Genomic DNA, 23,559 nt, shown 5'->3' with positions numbered 1-23,559 from the left:
TAAACTCCAAGTCTTCTGACCTATTTTTCTTGAGATTTTTCTTTCCGATCGTTTGCTTATGTTTCACAAGCATAATGGCAATGATCCATTGAGTTTTGCAATGCTTTGTTAGTAAGAGTTTGATTTTAAATAATTATAGAGTAGCAAGAAACTGGCACAGATGTAGGTATTCTGCTAATGGACTATGTCTTCATGAAGGCTTAATAGAACCTCTAAGTCAGCCCTACTTTCCCTTTACACGTCATATTTTGCTGCTTTCTGCATCTGAGCTACAATGCAGATTGCAACACAATTGAGCTGTGTGAAGACCCGTGATGTTTCATTCTGTATTTTTGAAAATCAGTTTTGTTCTTCGTTCCTTAAGACATTATTCCTAGTCATTTGTCTTTTTTAAAAGCTGCTATTCTTATTTGGGGGGAATAGTTAGAAATAGTTCTACTTTTTGTATTAGTTATAGCTACCTAATTTCCTTTGAGTGTGCTCAGTTACAATAGGGCTTGGAGAAATGCAGGCCATTAAATACACTGGTTAAAAGCTTGAGAGAGGTTACTGTGCATCAGCTCTGCGATACTCTATACTTACTGTTAATTTAACATATGAGTGTTTAAAAGCTAAAAGTCTTGTGCATGGAATGAAGACCTTTAATATTGTATAAGAGTTGACCAGAAGCATGCTGTTAGTGAATGAACTTCATTTTAAGTTTAAATGACACTCTGGTCAATCTACTTACTCCCATCACAGTAATTATGATTCCTTGATATGTGTGTGTACATTCAGGCCCTACCCCCTTGAATGCACTCCATAGAAAAAAATAAAGTTGTAGAATCTTAGAATGGTTTGGGTTGGAAGGGACCTTAAAATCCATCCTGTTCCAACCCCCTGCTGTGGGCATGGTTGCCATCCACCAGATCAGGCTGTCCAGGCAATTTTGTGAGCAGGGAAAAAAAATAAGAAACCTTTTGCCTTCAGTTCTGTTCATTTTTCGTTTACTAGAGGAACCCTGGTACTTAATTCAGCTCCTTTTTGTGCACTAAGACTTCTAAACCAACTCTAGAAAACCATGCAATTTTTCTAGATGAATAAAGAATGTGAACAGTTGAGTGGCTGTTTGTTTCCCTGTGCATAAACATTGCAATTGATTTTGCTAATAGTGATTTAGCAGATTAAGATGAGCCACAGCTCTTTTTTTTTGCCCTAGATGGCAGTTTTGCAAAGATAAATTTCTTTGCATTACCCATTATGAATATTATAGTCATCACCATTCAGTTTTATATAAAGATCTCTAATTATGCATCGTGATTTTAATTTTATGAATGTTGTGTGTCCGCTCAGTGAAATTGAAGGTTTCTAGGTTATGTAAAAAAAACTTGAGTGGTGTACTCTGGTTGTATCTGTTCATGTAGTTCATATTCTCATATGAATTAATGGAAAAATGTATTTGTCTTTTATGTATTATTTTAGAACTGAAAATCCGTCAAGTGCTTTTTCTTGGATTTTCAATGCTTATTAAATTCCAGATTATGTATTTTGAGTAAGCTGGAAACTTAAACTTGTTTCCATAAGTATGGCTGTGGGTAAACAACCAATTTTAGTCCAGAAAATAGCTTTTGCTTCTGTCAACATGTTGTTTATTTTCTCCCTGAGATAAAAAGTTCAGTTTTCTGATATTTGTACCAAGATAAAGTCTATAAACAAGATTAATATAGTGTGGAAAAGGTTGTCAGCAGCCCTGGCAAAGGAAATAAGTTGCCTGTACACAGAACATACTGTAAACTGAATAAAAGTGTCAGGTCCACCATGAGATAATGTGATCATGAACCTCTAACAAAGCATGACATAGGCACAGTCGGCTTTTCTTATAGCCATAGTGTAGAAAATGGATTACTATATTCCAGGGGTACCCACTGGAATAGCATGAAAACTTCATTTTGAGATTAATGCAGGATGTAACTCTTGAGAGCCGAGCAACATGTTTACCTATTTTGTTAAAGTAACAGCTTAGTTATTAACCTTAACATTTAGAAATTATATATTTAAGTATTTTATCGTACTTTTAGGTCTGCCTTTGTGAACTGGTGTTTCTTGCTCTCAATTAATAGATGAATAACAGTGTAAAAGTTGTCTGAACTTTGGTCACTGATTTAGTGCTGTCATGTGGTTATAGTAAAACAGTAAACTGCGAAAACCGATAAAGGACTGGGTGTGCTGTTCTCCATGTGTGTTCTGTGCTGAAGAGAATCCTTGAGATAGTAAAATTATGTAGTCACCCTCATTTTCTCTGAGGATTTTAATGCATGCGAAGATTTTTTTTTTGCGGTACTTTCTTCTCAGCATCAGCAGCCAGAAGACTGACAAATTTCAGGGGTCCCTTTTTTAGGCCCCTTATTCCTGTTAAGGTCAAAGAAACAGAGTAGTGTCAAGTACTTAAATCTTGGGGCTTTCAAATCACTTCGTAAGTGTTCTTTCAAAGCTTTCTAGATTTTGGAGCTCCAAGTGCTGTGGTTGTTCTCTATCATAAGATGAGATGTTTTTCTTTAAAAGTTGAACACATTATTCTTTAAATTAATCATAGGCTGTTTTTATTTGTGAACCTTATGCTTATTTTCTTTTGGCAAGTCTTAGCCAGATAAGCATATTATTGGTGACTTTTGTTGCCTCCTTTCAAAACTGACAATGTCTGACTTTTTCCCACTTCTGACTGCAGAGCTAACTCCAATGAACTGAAAGTCAGTTCCTGCATTCCCTCCAGCAGGAATTGTTTGCCTTCTGCTTTGTTTTTTCCAAGCATCAGTTTCATTGGGTGGTCCCTAATTCTTCTTTTGCCTGTCTACATGTGCAGACAAATTAGTTCTATTAAGGAGATTATAAAAATAAAGCTGATTGCATATTTGAACAGTACCAGAATATTATCATCTGCACATTACAGGAAAATTCTACGTGTGCTGTCATGAATTCTTATGATTACTCTTAATTTAAGTCTGTTAAGTCATTTTTATTTCAGTGAATGTAAACGGCTAGACAAAAACAATGCAACGTAGTATGGTAAAAAAAAATATATATATATGATTTTCTTTGCTTTTTTTCTTGCATCAACTTGAGTTTCAAGATTTGTGTGTCGGGATTTCAAAGGCTGAATAGATTTTTTTTTTTTTATTGTCTGTTGAATGTGATTTTCAAACCATCTAACTATCTAACTTTCAGTTTTTCAGAGTAAGCATTTCACAGGCTTTCAAAAAGTAATGTGGGCCCCAGATATCTATAAATGTCTAACATCCAATCAGAATTAGGCCCAAAGGATTTTAGTAAACCCTGTACAGTACCTTTCTGCACTCAGTTTTTAATTTAAAAATGCAGATATTGCTAATTGCATTTTCAAAATTGAGACAGTACACTAGATACAGCATTCAGTACATGCAGTATGCTTCCTTAATAAACAGTCTCTGTGTTCATATTCTGCTCCATAATTCGAATAATGTTTTTTCCCACTTTTCTACCATAGATAACTCCAGGACCAGGTGGTAGCAGAAAGACAATTCACCTGTCCCAGGATTCTCTTCACCATGAGTGAGTATCAGTACTGGACTTAGAAATATTTTTACTTTTGTCACAGTAGTACCTCTTTCTTAAAGCTACGTTTTGCAACTGTACAAATGTGATAAGGGAAGCTCAGCTCAGCTACATAGTATTATTTATTTAATAGTAACATTTATAATCCTTTATAATTTATGTTTCTTAATGAAACATGCAGTTCAATATTTTGTAAATGTAATTTTATTAACCTGCTAAGTATATGCTCTTCTAAAAAGCAACACTTTTTAGTGTTCTAAGATAGGATAGATATCAAATGGAACAGGATGTTTAAAAAGACACGCTGTGGGTTTGTTTTTTTTTTCAAAAGTAAACAATTTCAGAAATGCCTCATTTGAATAATTGAAAATAAAGCATCACTTTCTTGAATCTTAAACGTTAGTGTCAGGTGAGGAAAAAAGATTATCATGATATTTATGAAAATACATTAATTGTTTGGACATACACAAATAAGGAATGTCATTCAGCTTATTAAGCTACTCCAGTGTGCAACCAATGTGAACTGTTGTTCTGTCCTGCTGAAAACATTAGTTGTATTCTTTCTTAATCTCTTTTGAGTGATTACAACAATAAGGTAACTTTCCTATAATTTCCAAATCATGCATTTGAAAGTTGAACTGTTCAGTGCAGCTGTTTAACGCTTTTCCTGTCCAGTTTATAGTAATGTCTACTAATCTGTATGTCAAAGTATACTTGTAGCTTTCTTTCTGTCATTTCATTTTTTATAAATTTCACACTTATCCTTTAATTATCTGGAAAGAAGAGAAAGAATTTAGCAGTACATAGGTTTCAGGTACAACTGGTATTGTATGATAATTCCTTATAATATGGGAATGAGAAGATGGACTGATCATCAGCAAAGAGCTTTCAGATTTGGGACTTAATAATTTACATGTGTTGCTCTGAAAGTAATACCTCCTATTAATTTCCACAGATATAACAGATTCAGAGAGCGCACTAGCACAGTAATGCTATGTGGTAGTACAAATTTATAGCTAAAGTACCATGGTGTTCAACATTTTCACTGCCATTAGCTTTTCATATTTGCCAGTAATAAAACCCTGCATGCTGCACTCATCAACACCTACACCAGTGGAAGTTGACCTACTGTTGCTGTCACCACTGCTGAAACATACCACTCGCTGAGCTCACATGCACTGTTTGGTCTCCATCATTGTTCAGCAAGAATTGATGAATGTCAGTGGGTGCCTTTTTTTCCAGGTGGAGGAACTTAGCAATGCACCTTTATTTCATATGCACTTGCATGTCAACTGCCGTTGTATCAGAGTGCCCCTCTGCTGCCATCAGTCACGTGGCAATGAAAATATTTGTGGGATGGTTCAACCTCTACTGCAGTACCTCCACCATCTGTATCTCATGTTGTGATACCATAATAAAATCAGGGGCATTACTTTTGGAGCATCCTTCATTGCTCAGACTTTGCTTCCTCTCAAAGTATGCTAGTTAAACTTAACATTTTAGCATCATTATGTAGGTGCTCCAGTGTGCTGTGCAGAAAAAATGGAAATAAACTGTTACATTTAATAAGTTCAGAAAAAGTGCAACAGTTATAATTGCAAATAATTGCAATAACTCCTTGGAATAAGGCTGCCAATAGTCAAAATTGTGTAATTGTGTATAGATGAGTCCACTAATTCTGCTGACTTTGAATTACACTTTATATTCAAACTCAGACCTCAGTTTGTGAGGTAGTACAGTAACAATTACCAAATAGTCCACAGTACTTAAAAATCTTTCCAGCTATAATCATTACAAAATAACACTTCAGCATTAAATATCAGATTGCTTTTATTTATAGTATGTGCATTATAGTTTATTAAAATATTATCATTTTTTATATTATTTTACCTTCTCTGACAAAATATAATTACCTATAAATCCAGCAGCTACTGAGAAGTGAAATTTGTAGTGTATTCTTTCAGAACTGTAGCAGACCGAAAGTTCAATAAAAATATCCCATTAAAATAAAGCGTAGCCAACGGCTGTATTTTCCTGGCAGATAATAAAATACCCAAAAGCACGCACAGGCTGGTCATATGACAGCATGTGCTTTGTTAGTTATATTGTTAAACCTGTCTTTTCTTCTTCTCCCACAGCCATTGGTTTAGCCCTGGGGCTAGGAAGGAACATAGCCAGGTAAGAACTGTTTTGATCAAAAGCAGTTTACTTGAGATGTGTTAAGGAATTTAACTACCTCTGTGCCAGAGGCAGCAGGCTAATATTTAAAGAAATGATTGACAAAGCACGTATTCATATTTCATATTTCCTTGCAAGAAAATTTATGAACAGCAACTCCTTTCAAAAAAAATTCTTCCCTTAATTAAAAATTGTGAGTTAGTAATTTAATTTCAGTTAATTTTCCTTGAGTGTTGGCAGGTTAAAGGAAAAAATCTCTTGTTGCATTTTTGTTTTAGTGAGGAAAGATTTTGTTAACTGTAAAATCTCTAAATGTTATTTTTCTTAAAATGCAGTAAAACAAAATTTATTTCCTGATTTTTGTCAACGAAGCCTAACAGTGACAAGAGTGGGCAGGCTTCTGCAGGATGATTTTCATTCTGATTTTTCTTAATTTCACTTTTTAAAAAGACCACAGCAGTAGCAGAGAGCTGTTAAATTTCCTTTGTATCCAGCCAAACAAAGAGTGCCACAATACAGATATTGGTTAGAATAAACTGTAAGTGTATGTACTACCTCTGTGGTATAGTTCCTAAGGTTCCTTGCTCAAGCCTAGAAATGTGCTCAAGGGAATGTGAAGGCCTGTTTATTTTTGGTTAGAGAAATAACACTTACTACTTTAGCTTGTTTTCAGACATGGAGGAATACTTTTCCTTATGGACTGTTATAAGATGCAAAGAGAACATGCTGTCCAAGAACTTTTAATTAGGAAAATATATCTGCTTTTATACACTTAATATGAAATATTAAGTAAAAAGAATAAATCAGTGATGCATCAGCGTTTAAGGCAACAACTGTTCCACAGTTCACTTTCAGTTAGTAAAAATTGTTATAACTCAGTAGATGTGATTAGATCTGTACCAGGTCGCTTGTGTGCTTACAAATTTAACTAAATTTGAGACATTAGAAAGAAATAAGGTGCGTAGAATCTTTTGAAAGGTTCATCATAGGGTGATCCCTCATGACCACTTGTAACTCTGGAAAGTCAAAGTTTAAATCAACATGTTCCTTTTCCTTTGCCCCCCACTTCTTTTGAACTCCACAGCAAAACTGAGTCTCTCTATTTTACCTGCTTAAAACTGTTGGAGTGGGAAAAAAGTACATAGTACAGTTTTAACTATCAATTGAGCACTTCTGACATCTCACACTAAGCTGACTGACTATTGACATCTAAACAGGCAGCTTTATATGATTCACTTTTAACTCATATCATTTCAAAATGTGTTTCTTAGTAGAAGAATCACAATGGAACAGCATTTTAAAAATGAGCATGATTAGTCTTAGAGAATCATAGAATTGTAAGGTTGGAAACAACCTGCGAGATCGTCTGGTCCAACCGTCCTCCTATTACCATTGCTACCACAAGCAGTAAACCATATCTTGCAGCTCCTCATCCAGACTTAATCACGATAAAAGATTCCCTTGGGGTATCATTGTCCTATTCCTGAAATTTTTATGCTGTATGTAGCAAAATTTACTACATTAAAATGAATTTGTGTAATTATTTTTGAGTGTTTTTTTTTTTTTTAATATATTGTTTGTCTCAGAGTATAATTTTTTCTCGGATAACAGTAGCTGTGAATTAAATTCTACATGTTTATTTTGCATTTCCTAAGGGCTATAGTTTCAGAGATTATCTTAAATTCACTCTGTTTTTAACTTAGACTGTTAATGAATTCTGAAGCTAGTGTCAAATAATACATGTGCTTCTGGGGTATCATGTTTGTTTTTGTTTTTGTTTTTTGTTGGCTTTTGTTGTTGTTGTTGTTGTTGTTGTTGTTGTTGTTGTTGTTGTTGTTAGACCAATATAAGAAATGAGAGAGTCTATAGAATTCTCGCTGAAGTTGTGAAGATCCATACTGTATAACTGTAGGTTATGCGGGCTAAATACCTTCTAGTTTAATTCCTGAAATTAAAATTGTTACACTAGAAAATAAGTAATTGAAATCTGTCTGGTGATCTGGTATTTTCATAAGATATGATTTCAGTTTACTTTTCAGCCAGAGTATTGATAATGATAGAAATGTTGTCTTTATCTCGGCATGAGATAAATACACAGTATATAATAATTATACTAGTAAGAATTGTGGCCATATTTAAATGCAATTTGCAAGTGATTTGCTGACCATAAGAAAATGGAAAAAAACTAACTTGCAATAATGTATCAGAATAAGATGTCTTTACACATCCTTTGATTGCCTTTTAAAATCACGCTTATTCACTGCATGTGAAAATTTAATAACTGAAATGATAAGGAGCAGTCTTCATGCAAGAAGCAAGCAATAAAAATTCAGGGAAAAATTAAGCATAATTTTTAGATAGGTGTAATTTTTTTGCATTCATGCTCATGCACAGGATGAAGGTATAGTTGACCAAGTCATAATATTCAAGGATTTCCAGGGACTTTTAAGTTTATTTTATGCTTTGTTCAATATATGAATAGCTCTGAAAAATGTTTCTATTTTTTACATACCGTTGAGTTTTGGTATTGCTTTTTAGCAGCATTTCTTTGCTATTAAGTGCCACTTTACCCATCTCGACAAATACTAAAATGCTGGAAATATAATTCTGAACTTTGGAGATGATCCTAGCGAGAAGTCTTGTGTTGTTTGTCTAAAAAGGAGTTAATTAAAGCTTGTTCCAGAACTTGAGACATTACTATTGTTAAGTAGCTCCTTTATTATCCCTGCTTCACCACTATTGTGGGAAGCTTTAATAATGTGTTTTTGTTGCTTCTGCAGTTCTCAAATTATTAAAAAAAAAAAAAACAAAAAAAACTCCTGGGGCTTAGAGAAATTTATAACTGCTTCATACTTGCTTAGCTACAAGCACCAACCTGATTATATTTTTTTATCATAATTTAAGTCTCCCCGACACTTTTGATTTTAAAATTTAAAAATTTGAGTATGGAAATTGTGGAAAAGTCTAAAGATAATTAAAATGTAACATTGTGAATGGCTTTGTAATGTGCCTTTAAAATGCTTATGTTTTCATTTTCAATTAACTGGGAATTTATAATAAGGTGTGTGTTTGTGAATGTATCTTGCACTCTTAGTTATTACCATAAAATGTTATTAGGCATCCATCAGTTTTAGACTCCAGGGTGAAAACATTATTGAAGGATTACTCAAAAGTCAGGAAAGAATAACATTTCTAAAAGACAAATAGAGGCATTGCATGTGAAACCATTCTGAGCAATTTTTTGAATATCTTCAGCTCTTGCGAGACAACCGGTCGGACAGAGGACACAAGAAGAACAGCTCTGTAAAAACAGCTAGCAGGTAAGTTCGGGTTAGCAGCCATCTTTACAGCTGTTCATGCAGTTGTTGATTCATTATTTTTTTTAATATCAATTTCATATATATCTCGGGGTATTTTCAGTGTTTTTCCATGCTTGTAATTTACTTTAAACAGTCTCTTTTGTATAACCTAATCTTTGCTGGCACAGACTTTATCGGTGTCTGTATCCAACTACACTTAATAAACTCAATCTCTTTAATAAACATGAGAATTAAATGGATACTGAAGCAAGGTTTATGCTTCTGGCATCTAAGTTAATTGTTGAAAATGTATGAAATTACCATTATGCATGCTAACTTTTGAAATCAAAAAGTCAACATAAATACCTTAACACTTCAATTGTTCTTAAGTCATGTTTCAACAACAAGAGTCTCAATGTGAAAACTAATCATACACATCTAATTCTATCTTCCAGCTTGTTTCCTCCCCCTCAAAATAACACGTTAAATACTGAACTGATGGGCGTTAGTCTAGAAGTCTGTTCCCAGAGGGGTTTCTTTGTACATTACCTGCTGAATCAATCTGGTCTGATAAAGGAATTCTTATAACTAGTATTTTTTCAAAACTGACAAACTATGGGAAAAGTACGCAGAATTGTAATGTTGCTGTGTAAACATCATGTTCTGAAATTATATTGAAAAGTTACCATAGATTTGTATCATTGTAAAATACAATGGGTTTGTGTGAGACACTACAGCTGTCTTTCAAGCATTTACATTGTAGTACATACGTGATCATCCTGAAACAAGTTTTTCCCATTATTAAATAATTGCTTTGATGAATAACTGGAAAGTGGGATCAATACTTCTTCAAAAATATCATACTAAATATGAATCTATGTCATTGTATTCAAACTTTGCTTAGACAGTATTTAAAATGCTTCTCATTCATCTTCAGAAATGGTGGGTTTGCCTATTTCACCTTTTATTTTTTAAGCAAAGATATCTAAAAAGTTTTGCATACATTTTCTAGCAAATATTTTTATCACATTGTATTTTTGTTTAGAGTATTGGTTTGAATCCACATTAGGTACAAATTTTCACTGTAAGTACACACTATCAAGCTATTTACTTGAAACTGAGAGCAAGTGGATGTTAAGAAGCAGATTATATTTGAAGTCCTTTAAGGACCATTTTTATGCCCTAGCACACTGGAACAGTGTCAGAGGAATTCAGAATTATAACTTTCATGTTCATTTTTTCTGGCCACTGAAGTTCTCTCAAAATGGTTGATCTCTTCTAACTTCTTTTGTAGGTAATTTTTTTTTTTTTTTTTTTTTTAACTTTTTTTAAATAACATTGAATACAAGGAGTGGTCTTCAACCTCTCTTCACATCCAATTCAGCAGTAGGCTGGTAGACTGTATTTCCAAAAAAATTCTTGGCAGGATTGCATAAAAGCAATGTAGGTCTGAAGACAGTTGTTTTCTCTAAAATATCTATAGTATTATTGAACTAAGACTTACATAAACTATTATTGCAAATAGACATGGTACCAGGGTATGTTATCATACTATAGCATGTTTAAAAATAGCAAGATCGTGTGCTGGGTTGTCATTGGGTTATTTCACAATAATTACTTGTGGTTTTGCAAAAAAATAGCAAGTTTTCTCTGCCTGCTGTAGAACCTTCATTGTCAGTTCTTGAGAATGAATGGAAAATAAGTTCTCAGACTTCTCTGGTGATTATTATTATTATTATTTTTTACAATGTGACAACTTTTAGAATATCAAGTAAGTATTTGTAAGCTCTTTCTGTTAGGCCAATAACAGTCCTGGGGACTACTTTCTTCCTACAGATCTTAGTGTTCTTTATTGTAACATTTCACTTTTTTTTATCAAAAGCAGTTCTCACCAAAATAGATTTTTCTTCACATATGTAGGAACAGCATGTGACAAATACATATTTGATGTCTTCAGAGCTTCATAGTATCTACCTTCATTCAATTCATGACTGTTTGTCTGGTCTTCTATTACAAATTAAATTCATAGTGTCATGTGATGTGGGTGATAACCCTGCCCATGGTGAGAGTTGGAAATAGACAATCTTTAAGGTTCATTCTAACTCAAGGCATTCTGTGATTCCAAGAAATGTGAGATTTATTTAAGGTTAATATTGAAGATTGCCTGTGTTAAAACTTATAAATCGTTTTTTCTACTGTAAGGGGTAAACTTACTTTCATCACTCAATACAGAGAAAACATTTTTACTTAACAAAGTACTTATAAAAATTACTGTTTTAATGGCATATATTATGTACAGTTATTAAAATGGTGATCTCAGCCTTATTATAAATATGCAATTTCATTATGTGGAATATTAAAATAGAAATCTGTCATTTGTGTATGTACAGATGCTTTAGAACAGAAAGCAAAAGAAAAAAAAAAAAAAACAAAAACAATAGCAATGAAAATAACAAAAAAAAACACCACTCCAAGATACCAGTGCCAAGAGATAATACCAGAACAAATTTTAGATCCTTTCAGAATCAAGTATCCTTGAAGTGAATGTTTCTCAATTGTACTTTCTCTGTTCATATGCAGTTATCTGCATTCTTTTGTTAAACAGGTGTTTACTCACACCTGAGTCTGAAGCATTTTAAAACTGACACATAAGTAGTTTGTATTTTAGACTATTCAAACTAATTGATGCATTGAATGTAATTTGGATGAGTACACAACAAGTATTCTAACTTTACACTGTATTCCTATTCAGCTATTGAATGTGGTGGTGAAATAACAGCAGTAAGTAAGGATTGGAAATTCTTTAGAATTATAGTACTTACCTAGAAAATAGTTCAGTTTGATTCTCTAATTACAAGATTTAATTTCTCCATCTATTTCTTTGTATAGTTTTCACACAACTTTTTTTTTAGTGGTGAACTTTTTATTTCTGTTCTTGAAAACATTTACTCTTTTTTTATATGCATATAAAAAACACATAAGATGCACATAAGATAGTTGTATACATGCATGTTTTTTATGCTTGGATTGTTCCTTACCCCTTTTCGGTGACGCTTCTTGTCTTGGCAAGTAGACAAACGTAACGACCTGCATTGTGTTAGATTGGTGACTTGTGGAATAATTTACTGGGTGAATACATCAAAAAGGTGTGGAGTTCTAAAACGCTGCAGTGGATTAAGACTTTCTATCCATAGTGGATAGATTGCTTGTATTAGTTTTTTCTCAAACTCGATAATTATAAGCTAATCTTATGTGAATTAATAGCTAGCCTTATTACTGGAAGGATCTTTTGGTTGATGTGAACTGTTAATAATGCTATTGAGAAACAAAACGTTAGGAAGGGATAGTCCTGCACAACAAAACATAGAAACTGGATAAGTCAAACAATTCTGATACAATTCAACATGTGATCTTCTGTGTTTGTGTATTTGTAATACGCGTTTATTTATGTTACCTTTACAAGTAAACTCTTCTGTCACTGATTACTGAAATTGTATCAACAGTGCTACCTATTTCTGGTTTAAAGCTGTGTATTTATTCCTCCTGCATAGCCTTGAAAAAATAATATTTTTATATAAGTTTATATTATCTCTTTGTATTAGGACAGGAACTGTTTGCTCCCAAATCCCACTACACTGTTTGAAGGTGTTAATTTTCCCAGCCGCTTGTTTTATGCTATGGTCTTTTGCCAGTAAAGTAGGCTTTTTGTTTTTATTTTTTTAGTACGCTTTGGGCAAAACCAGCCTGGTTAGCTCAACTCACCTATTTAAATTAAATTGGCTGGGTTTGTACTAGGGAGTGCTCACATGATTTCTTCCCCCAGCAGAGCTGTGGAGATGATAATCTCTAGCAGATGTGTGATAACAAATAGCTTGGGATAGTAATGTCTTCATCTGGTGCAGTTGTTAGCAGACCAAATGTCTGTCTGTAGCCTGAGGCTGCGGGCAAACAATTGAACATGATTGAGTTATGGCAAGTTAACAAGTTGTTGCTTGGCAGCTGAGCTGCCATAGCTGAGCATGTGCTCTTTGTTTGCATGCTCCCAGCATGAGGTGACACGCATTTTCGTAAGTCACCTTTGTAAAATTTTAGAAAAAGGAGTTGTACCTAAGGAAGATTGCACAGTGTGAAGAACATTCGTTTGGTTGGCTATTGAAACAGAGTAGAACCATATTTTGCTGATCTACTACTACAGTATTATGTATACAGTATATGAGGAAAGGCTGAGTGAACTGGGTCTGTTCAGCCTTGAGAAAAGAAGACTGAGAGGGGACCTGATCCAGGTCTATAAATATCTAAGGTGTGGGGGGCAGAACGGCGAGGCCAGACTGTTTTCAGTGGTGAGTGGAGACAGGACAAGGAGAAACGGCTGGAAATTGCAGCATAGGAAGTTCCGCACAAACATGCGCAAGAACTTCTTTACAGTGAGGTGATGGAGCACTGGAACAGGCTGCCCAGGGAGGTGGTGGAGTCTCCTTCTCTGGAGATGTTCAAGACCTGCCTGGATGCCTACCTGTGCGACCTGCTGTAGGGAACCTGCTTTGGCAGGGGGGTTGGACTCGATGATCTCTGGAGGTCCCTTCCAACCCCTACAATTCTGTGATTCGGTGATTATTGTTCTCAACAAGTAATGTATTGCTAAGTATTTAGGGCACCTCTGTCACATAACTATCTTCATGTCTTAATTTTTTTTAAGTATTTGTCTGTACAATATTCTGTAAAGCTGGGACATGCTGCTATATTCCCATTTGACAGAATAACCAGAATGCTTAAGTAAAAGTTTTACTTTTAGTTATACAGTCAACACTATAACTAGTTATTTAGGCTGTAATCTAGAAACAACATTTCAGGTTGGGAAACCACTGCAACTAAATAAGTTAAGCTCATAATTGTTTCCTTTACTATGCGTAGTGGTCTTGTGCATAATTTCTTTTTACAATGTGCCCATGTTAAATATATATTTTTATTTTATCTTATTTTATCATATATCTATATTTTAATCATATTTATTTTTTCTTATTGTACTGTAAGAATTTATGGCACACGCATGGGTGGAGAAACTGAAAAGAGCATCCAAACTGCTGCTGTATGCAGGTTCTTTGGTTGGTCTTGACGACTCCATGTTGGCCTTCCACACTCAAATGAGAAGAAAAAAAAAAAAGAAAAAAAAAACACCTGTTTGTAGTTCTTATACAGTTCAGTCCTGGCTTGAACAAAGTCTTACAAAAGTGATTTCAAAGCAGTATAGAATTATTCAAGTTAGGATTAAATGAGGTAGCTGATGTAGTGCTAACAATCTTGTCAATGTAGCTTAGGATGAACTAGTTATCCACTTCTTGTGGCTGCAGAGTAGATCGTAACTTGAGGTAGAACCGTGATATTTACTTAAAAATCAGCAGAGGCATCTGTTTAACCATTACTGTAATGAGGAAGAAAGACTGTGCCATTCTTCCAATGGCCACTTGTTGCTGTTCTCTTCTGAATTGTCAAGAAGGCTTCAAAGCATGCTCATGCAGTGGCAAACAACATAGGCTGAAATACAGGTTTCTCCACATGAGAGACCTTAGTGGAAGACGGCTATGGAAATAGTTCAAGAGTTATGTGAAGGAAATGTCAGATCATACTAAACGATGAGTGTCCCTGGGTTTTCTGCAACTTCTTCGCTTTTTTGCCTTAGTTGTTCTATATCCAGATTAAATTTATGCCCTGTGTTAGTAAAAGATGTCATCTCAAGTATGTATGTTTGTGACTTATTTCTTTATTATGACTAACAGTATTCTCTTAAAAAAAAAAAAAAGTTTCTAGAAGAAAAGTAGCACCAAAGCTGATGAGAGCTTTTCAAAAGTGTGTTTTTCCTCTGAATAGCAACATGAATTTCAGCCTTTCCCAGTTTGGAAGGGAGACCCCTATTTGTATGTTTGTATAGTACTTGTTCAGTTTCATCTGATTACAGATCTGATACAAAGACATTATGTTCTTTTTCACAGATGTGACAAATAGAATTACAACTGCTCTTTATTTGATCTTCTGAAGAAATAAAGATGCAAGTGCAAGTATTCTGTCTGCTCCCTTTTTCCCACCATGTCATCTGTTGTTTGGGAAAGAGTCCTAATTTGCAGCAGATACAAAACTATTTGTCATCTTGCAGGTTTGCCAGAAATAAATGAAACCATTAATTACTACATTTTTTGAGCAGCTGTTAATAGATTGGGATAAGAAAACTGTACATTAGACTACTGGTTAATTACAAGTACTGTAATTGTTTAATGTGGCTTTTGTGGAATGAAATTACAATATACCAGAGGAGGTAAATTCAGCCAGTTTTTTGAAAATTATACAAGAAAATGTGCATACAGATGCATTGCAGTAAAACTAAGGATCGCATAACTGGTTTACTGCCTGGTTCATTTTTGCCATCACATAAAGAAATGCTCCTAACAATAATATTTTAAAAGGTAATGTTTAAACATTTTAGTTTAAGTGTACAACTATTAAAGGTAATAAGTTAATACATTATAACCCCAGAGCTAATCAATCATGCAGGAGATTCAGATAAAATATTAAAATCCAAATGTGTTTACATCATTAGAAATTAACAACTAAGCAGTTTTATCTCGTCTTTGGAGTGCCATGAAGCACTAACTCTACACTTATGATTGGTGCTTAATAATATTTGCAGTTCCAGATTAAATTATGTGAATGTTTGAGGACACATTGCTTTCTTCCCTTTTCATCACCCTCAGGGACAATGTTATTTCATCAGTTTGCAATTTTTCCTCTTTGAGAAGAGATGGTGCCATTTTGAAAGAGGGCAATTCCTGATCTAGTTTTCTATACAATGACCTTATTTTTAAGGTCATAAGAAGACTTGTGTATGCGGAAAGAGGGTAGTGCAGTTTGGTTGTTATTTCTAAGGATAGCTAGCATGTTCTGCTTTGGAAAAAAAAAATATATATTATTTAAGATTCCATATTAATTCTTGGATAGATTAAAGTATCCATTGACAAAATTAATTGTAGTCACTATCTTTAAAGAGTAATATCGTTTTTAACTCAACTCCTCCAACTTTCTTTTGAAAAATACATTCTTTCATTGTATCTGCAATGTAAAGCTAAATTTTAACTAAAAAACCACAAACAGAATTTCATTATTGTACTAAAAGCTAATATAGTTAACGATATTGTACATAAATAAGCTACTAAATAATGGTGGGGAAAAAAAAAAAAAAACTTTAAAATTCCAGCAATACATGAGTGTACTGTCAAGTTAATAATAAGTTAATTAGTCCTTATTTTTAAAAAATATATAAATAAACAGGATGACAGAGAACCTCCAGAACTGGTGTACTTCTGGATCTTCCTCATATATGCAGTCTAGATTGAATCTTATCCTGTATGAATTGACAGCAAGTTACTCGGTTTCATATAACTGAATTTCAGCATGATATGCTTGTTTCTCGCACCTGTTTTTAGCTGTGCTTTTTTTGTAGTTGCCAGATTGAAGCTTACTCCAGTTTGTGATCCAGAACTTGAGCTGGAGTTCCCTTAATTTTTTTAGTCTGTTGTTAAACAACATTGCAATCACAACAGGCCTTTTTGCTTTCTGTTTTTTCAGCACTTGTTTGTCCCAGCATGAGTTTTTGTGTAGTCATAAAATTACGTGTACTGGGGACGTGATTTGTACTAGGGTGATCTAAAAATTCAGATCCTCTCTGTCTTTACACCATACAGGGACATGAAAGCTGTTCTCCTTGAACATAAGGATGAATAGTTACGTATGGAGGAAAGGTGGGATTACATTTTTCTGTTCTTTTAGAAAATTTGAGTAGCTTGTTTTATATTATGTAGAATTTTCTTTATTTTCTTTGATGTTTCAAAATTATGGTCATTTATTGTAACAACACATTTCAGCCTATGTGGAAAAATGTTATTCAAGAACTGTCCTAGCCAAAAGAAAGGACAGTAATCAGTGTACTGGTTTTAGATTTGGGACTTTGTGTTGTCAAGGCTTTTTGAAGTGTTAGTATCATCAGTTAATAGAGAAGAGAGGACATCAGTCAGTGCCTTTTTAGCTGCTGCTTATCTGCACTTCTTTGATATCGGAAATTCAAATTTTGCATTAACTCCTACACGTGCAGATACCTTGTACTACTTAGTGAGGTTTCATAACAGCATAATGTTCAGTCTCGGCTTTGGTGAATTTTTTCCCTCTCTCTTTCTTCATACATGTGGTTGTATCTAATTTTCTTGGAACATTATTATTATTTGAATTATAGCTATCTTGACCAGAAAATGAGGTTGTTTCAAGAATTGTTCATCAAGCACACTGTTAAAAATGTGGAAGTGAAATGTGGATGTGGCTGTGCTTTCTCATTTTCTCATAATAGAGTAGGGAACCAATATCAAAGTTCACCAACCTTATCAAAGTCCAACCTTATAAGCATTTCTCTTGTTCCGTTATTAAACTATGTTAGATATTTGTGATATATATTTTTGTGCTGTTGCTTCTTGTTTTCAGCCTGCACAGAAAGAAAATTTTCGAAGTGGGACTAATTTTTGCAATGATTTTAACCTGTCCCAACATGAGTATAATCTAAAAGTATCTAAGTGTGAGTATAACCCAGTACTGAACTTGCAAGGCTTTTCAACAAGTTGCATTTGTCCTGTACTGACTCTATTTAGTGAATGTCATGCTTAGTAAACAAATATGTATTCACAAATATCTGTAATGAACAGTGTGGCTGACTAAGCTATCCAGCCCAGTGGAAATAGCTGCTCAAGGCCATGGTTATTGCTCAAGTCAAAAAGATGCTTTTGAAATCATTTCAGACTAGATGAGGACCCATATATTGTGGGTATTAATGATGTTGTCAAAAGATGAAAAAGGAACAAAAGAATGTTTGTTTGTTTTAGAATTTGTAAAACAACATTATCCTATAGGAGAATGGTATTATTCATGGAACCTCTTTTCTGTCTATGTTACATAATCACACAAAGATGAGCATTACCTATTTTTATCAGGTGTTTTGTGATTAAAAAATCATAATGGGAAATATGTATTTGAAAATATTTTGAAATATTCTGCTACAAATACTTATTTTTAAAAACATGAAATCATGTCATCTGTGAAAATAAGCTGTAGTTTTAGCAATTTAATTTTTAACAGAAGTAGATTTTTTAGTTCTGTTCCATCACTGTTCCTTGGTGACTTGTTTGTACACTAAGATATTGGTTTAGATTTGCCTTTGTGTAATTCATATACTTTTGATCAATTCCAACTCATGCCCAATTATATTACACTAAATTAACATAATTCAACAGATGTTGATATTTAAATGTTTTCTGGCATTCACATCTTGGACAGCTGTCTTAGAGCTTGGGGAAAAGACAAACATTTAGAGTTAAATGCTGAACATATGCTTAAATTACTAATTAGAAACAAGAAAAAACAATGCATTATCCTTTCTGAGGGCAGTAGGCCTCTAATACAGAAAAAAATTTAGAGACTCTTGATTTGCAAATGTAGTATGAGTGACTTGAGTTTAGATGTCTCTGTAGCAGCACAAAATTTTATTTTTCATAGTATTTGTTTTACCTGTATAGACTTTCAGACCTTGCACTATTTCTATTTTTGAATGACCCTTAGAAATGCTGAACAGGTAACACAGAGGAAGGTATTAGGATACAGTATTTGGATGAGATAAGCTGACGTGGGTAGGAGGAAAACTGTATTTTTCTTATTAATGATAGTATTTTCATAGGACTTTCAATAAAACAGGTATGTCATCCTTATGTTGAAAATTATGTTGTGAACAGATTGGCTTCGTATGAAAGGAGTTAGACATGCACTGTTTTATCACAGCTGTTTAAAATTTTGTGAAAGGACAAAGTGCATAGCTTTTGTGGTTAATACAATATTTTTTCACACTTGTGGAAGCAGATGCTGCAGTCTGTTGTATGGATGATGTCATTCTTTAAACAAGTTTAAAGAAAAGCTTCAATGTTTGCAAAGGAAGTAGAGGAATCAAATGTGGAACTGATTTCATGTGAATGGTGTCTGAGAAAAATGATACCAAGAAGAAATCTATATTCATTTTCAAAACCATTAAAAAACATGTTTATGCTACATATGAATTATATTTCCTTATTATTTTGTCAGTTCTTTAGCACTGAATGAAGAGTTACTGTAAAAACTTTTAGCATATTTTGTAGACAACGTTAATTAGCAGCAGTCTTCATTTAGCACTCATAGCTAAGAAGGAAATCCATTTAATACTGTCAACGCTGTATTGTTCAGAAGGTATGGAGGGGAGCAGTATTCTTTCTACAATCTCCAGAATGTTAACTTGAGGGAACATGTATAAATTTGTGAATGATTTCACCTATTAAAAAGAAAATCAGGCATACTAGAGATTTTTAAGTTTTTAATTTCCAGGAGTCAGTCTCGTAGCGCTAAATATTGTCAGTTTCTATAAAGTCCATGAAATCCTTTTAATTTACTGAGTATGATAGGAATAGTGATAGACCCTCATGTCTACTCTGAGTATATGATCGCAGCATCGCGTTATTGAAGGGTTTTGGTTTTTTTCTGCATGGAAAATTTAAGTGAAGAATTGCTCACCAACAGTGCAGCTATCACAGTAGCTTTGGTAGACAGTGGGAGCTGCTCTAATGCTTAATACAATGCTCAGACTGTCACTAGGCACACACACACGATGTTTCTGTGAAAAAATAACAAAATAGGTTGTAGACATTGATTTGACTTGAAGTAAGGTAAATTTGCACTGAGTGACATTTATCTCAACTTCTCTTTCCAAGGTGTTACTGGATTGTTTTTGCAAGATTACTGTATTACATTATACTGAGATCTGGGGTCTTGATCTTCATTGTTAAATCCATTATTCTGTTCATTCTTATTTGGTGTCATGCAGTCCACACACCAAGATGACCTCAGAGTAGTGTCTTGCTCATCTGCTTGAGCTGCACATGTGTTGTGCATATTTAGAGAGTGAGAGAGTGTAGAAACCTTCTTGAGAATGGGCAGAAAGCCATCCATGTGTGTAATTGTTTATAGATGTTACCACAGGTTTACAGTTCTCTGGCCATTTGCATGGAAACCAGAGGCTGTGCCCACATTTGGACACTCAGTCAAAAGAAACTGTAGAAGTTCGTGTTCATCATAATGTAATTGGAAGTTTAGTAAGACGTACATTGTAGTTTTTCATTCTATTTAAAGTGATCATAAACTGTTCTGTGGACTCAGATGGTCTTGAAGCCATTGCTAGTCACTTGTGGAGAGTTAGAGGGGTACAGTAGGAGTTAAAAATGCATACAGGCTTTCTATTTAAGCAGTGCTAATGAATGTGCTTCCGTTGGCTACTGCATACAACACTGCATTTTGTGCCATGTAATAAATAAGAATCTTAAGTGCAGGTCCAGTATGTGTATGAATTTGAGAACTTTTTCTGCAGTATTGTCATCATCACTCAGATTATGCTTTGATTTTATGAAGTTGAGTTACACAATGCACTTCATTTTATTGACTTTCTTCTGTTATGCAATTTTGAATTCTATTGCTTTTTTTAATCTTTATGATAATGTGAATGTTATTTCACAAACCATCTACTTAATTTCAGCTTGTAAGGAATTGTCAAAGCATTTGAAGCGTAATGTGAATCATGGTCCTCACTACATTCTGTCTTCAATTATATCTATATTCATATCTATTGCTTATCTATATTTTAAGACTGAGAAATGGCAATTACATTTCCACTTGAAAATAATTCTTTCAAGTCTTTTCTAGACTGCAAACCCGTCAACTCTTGCTTTATTTTAATCTCTTCTTAAAGAATTTTGCTTATAAACTTTTGTCAAGCTTCTACAGTAGCTAAGGCATTCTGATGATAAAATTGAAGAGTTCTACAGCCATCTGCAGGAATTCATTGATACTGTGGCAGAATGATGTGGCACTGTTTACAGTGGATTTGTTCCTCAGGTGAGAGAGAGACATTGGTTAGAATGTAATGGATATACGAGTATTGATCATTACAGGTTCACCTAATTACAGTACAGAAATCAGGCTTCTTCAAAACATTATTCTGTTGTAATAGCCTCCAGCATAGGATTTTCCAAATCAAGAATATAGATGTTAAAAATATGTTATTAAATAAGAAATGCACACTCTCCCACATCTGACTTTGTTGGTCATCAGTACTTTTATGCATTTTTAACATGGAACATAAAACCGTAATCTCCATTACTTACAAGTTATCTTAGCAATGTTGCAGTGTAGTAAGGTAAATGGTTTGACAGTAAATATACTGAATGTCAATGAACTTAACTGCATTAATAACAGCCTTCATTGCTTCTTTCTGAAGATACTATAGAGTAATTATGGGATTAGTTGGTTTTTGTGCTTTTTTATTTGTTTGTTTTTTTTTTAATTGGGGGGGGCATTGAGTTTGGGATTGTTGCTGTAGTTGTTTGTTTTAGGGGTGTGGAGGTTTTGTTTGTTTTTTTGGAATTCCACAACCTGGAATGGTTGTGACTATAGTAGCATGTAATAAATCAGTGAGCTAAAAGTCATTTGGGAGAGTATCAACTAACCAGTTCATCATATTACCCTTCTCAATGATTGAGCTAGTGAATTTTTAACTCCAGTAGTAGCAGAGCTGTGTGTTCAGGTGCTCTCAGTGTGGGTCACCATGTAAGCCATGCAGCTGTAGGTTCCATCACACAATGGTTTGTTTGGGGGATGTTCCCAAATGGCCCATTGTCTACAGAGGGATTTTGCAGATATAAATCTGATATAACCTCTAACAAATGTCTTGGACACCTAAGGGTGTTCAAGGCCATACTGTATGTAGCCTTGGGCAACCTGATCTGATGTGTAGCAACCCTGCCATGGTATGCAGGTTGACACTAGATGGTCATTAAGGTCCCTTCCAACCCCAAACATTCTGCTATTTTATGATTGTATGATGACATGAGTAACAGAAAAGGCACTCATGAAAATCACTTACTTACTCAACTTTGATAATGGGGGAAAAAAAGGAGACTGTTCTGTAGGTATAGGTACAATTGTTTGGGGAGTTTGAAGATGCCAAAAATTGTATGTTATGATAACAAGGGCAAGTCTCTTGAGGAAAAAAAAAATGATAGGAAAACTGCCACTATTTAAAGAGATAACAGAATATGTCTGAATGTTTGTCACAATGTCTACATGCTTCTAAGTAGTCTTGTGTGATGTTACTTCTGTACAGAAGATAAACATATTTCTGTACCAAAACAGCTTTTCATTGTTGTTATTTCCACAGATTTTTGTAGATTGTTTTGCTGTTCCTGCTTTCTATACTCTATATTCAGTTTTGAGGCTCTTATTTACTGTGTCTAATGAAGCACCCAAGATTTTTTTAATAAATAAGTAAAAGTTGACTGTAGTTTATCCAGTGTTTTTGTTTAATATGTTGAGGCATGCCACAACAACAACAATTCCTGGCATGCTAGTGCAAGTTCACACCAGCCTGGCTTTTGCAGCCCTCTGATTTTTCCCCCTGCCACAACTTTGCCGCGGCTGTGACACTTGCAGGCCTGCTCTGCCATGGTGCAGCTGATGCCCTGTCCATGCTCATATTTTTCTTATTGACAGTGAGTGTTCTTGCCAAACGCCAGGGACCATAGTCACATCTGTTTGTCTCCCAAGCTTGTCTGAGGCTGCTTGGGAACACTTTTTATCCAGAGGGCAGTTTTAACTAAGCCTAATACTCTGGAAAGCCTCTATTTGTAAATGCATACAATGAGGCGACAAGTTCCTGTTGTCTTTCCTTAAAAATTATTCCATTTGACACTGCTTGCTCTAGTCCCTGTCACCAGCTCGTCAAAAGCCAAGTTTTCAGGCAAGGTGGTCTTAACAAGTTTTATTTTTTTCCCTAATAAAATGCCTGGCTTCCCTGCAGAGCACTATTTATAAATGATAGCTAGAAGCAAGCTAGGGATAAGTAGAGAGTAGTCAGGCAAATAGCTATCTTCCTTTCTGTAATCCTCACTCTTGTGATTTAATGCTAAGGAACATAATGCTGAACTTAGCCTGATTGAGGGTCAGAGTTCTCCCTACTTTCTAATACCCCCATTACAAGCATTTCAAAATGTAGTGTTCTCCTGAAGTACGATGCTTCATTTCATCTAACTGCTAGTTCAAGAACTGTGATGGTTCTTGTCCATTCCTCTTAAAACCCTTAGCTTTATGTTTTGCTGTGATCTGAATGGCAGTGCATATCAGATGGTAAGACCTGGTGAAAGTGAACTCCACTTCTGCATTGAGAGCCAGAGACTTGGTGTTAGTGGCCATAAAACCAGATTTGACAAAGCTTAATTGGGACTCTAGCATATTGCTATTTATTTGTGGCACACGGAGTTCTCAACAAGAAGGAAATACCCAAACTCACCTTGGCTGGTGATCAGATTGTTGTGCCTTGCAAAGACAAATGATTCATTTATGCTGAAGGAAAGGACTGCCT

The 23,559-nt window shown here is 34.4% G+C and overlaps 1 protein-coding gene across 3 annotated transcripts in view; it reads left to right on the top strand.

Moving 5' to 3' along the window:
* GPATCH2 (G-patch domain containing 2) overlaps positions 1-23,559 on the top strand; it is a 100,869-nt gene that overhangs the window by 58,537 nt on the left and 18,773 nt on the right. For 2 of the 3 annotated variants that reach the window (XM_052673038.1, XM_052673048.1), the window contains exons 6-8: positions 3,500-3,564; positions 5,706-5,745; positions 9,001-9,065. In XM_052673038.1, coding sequence (XP_052528998.1) covers positions 3,500-3,564; positions 5,706-5,745; positions 9,001-9,065 — 170 coding nt within the window. Of the gene's footprint in view, positions 1-3,499; positions 3,565-5,705; positions 5,746-9,000; positions 9,066-15,031; positions 21,279-23,559 lie in introns of those variants that run through there. The other variant, XM_052673057.1, reaches the window with a different exon arrangement.

Source organism: Tympanuchus pallidicinctus, unplaced genomic scaffold (assembly GCF_026119805.1).
Source record: "Tympanuchus pallidicinctus isolate F22 unplaced genomic scaffold, pur_lepc_1.0 scaffold1, whole genome shotgun sequence".
NCBI lineage: Eukaryota > Metazoa > Chordata > Aves > Galliformes > Phasianidae > Tympanuchus > Tympanuchus pallidicinctus.
This window is presented reverse-complemented; position numbering and strand designations above follow the sequence as displayed.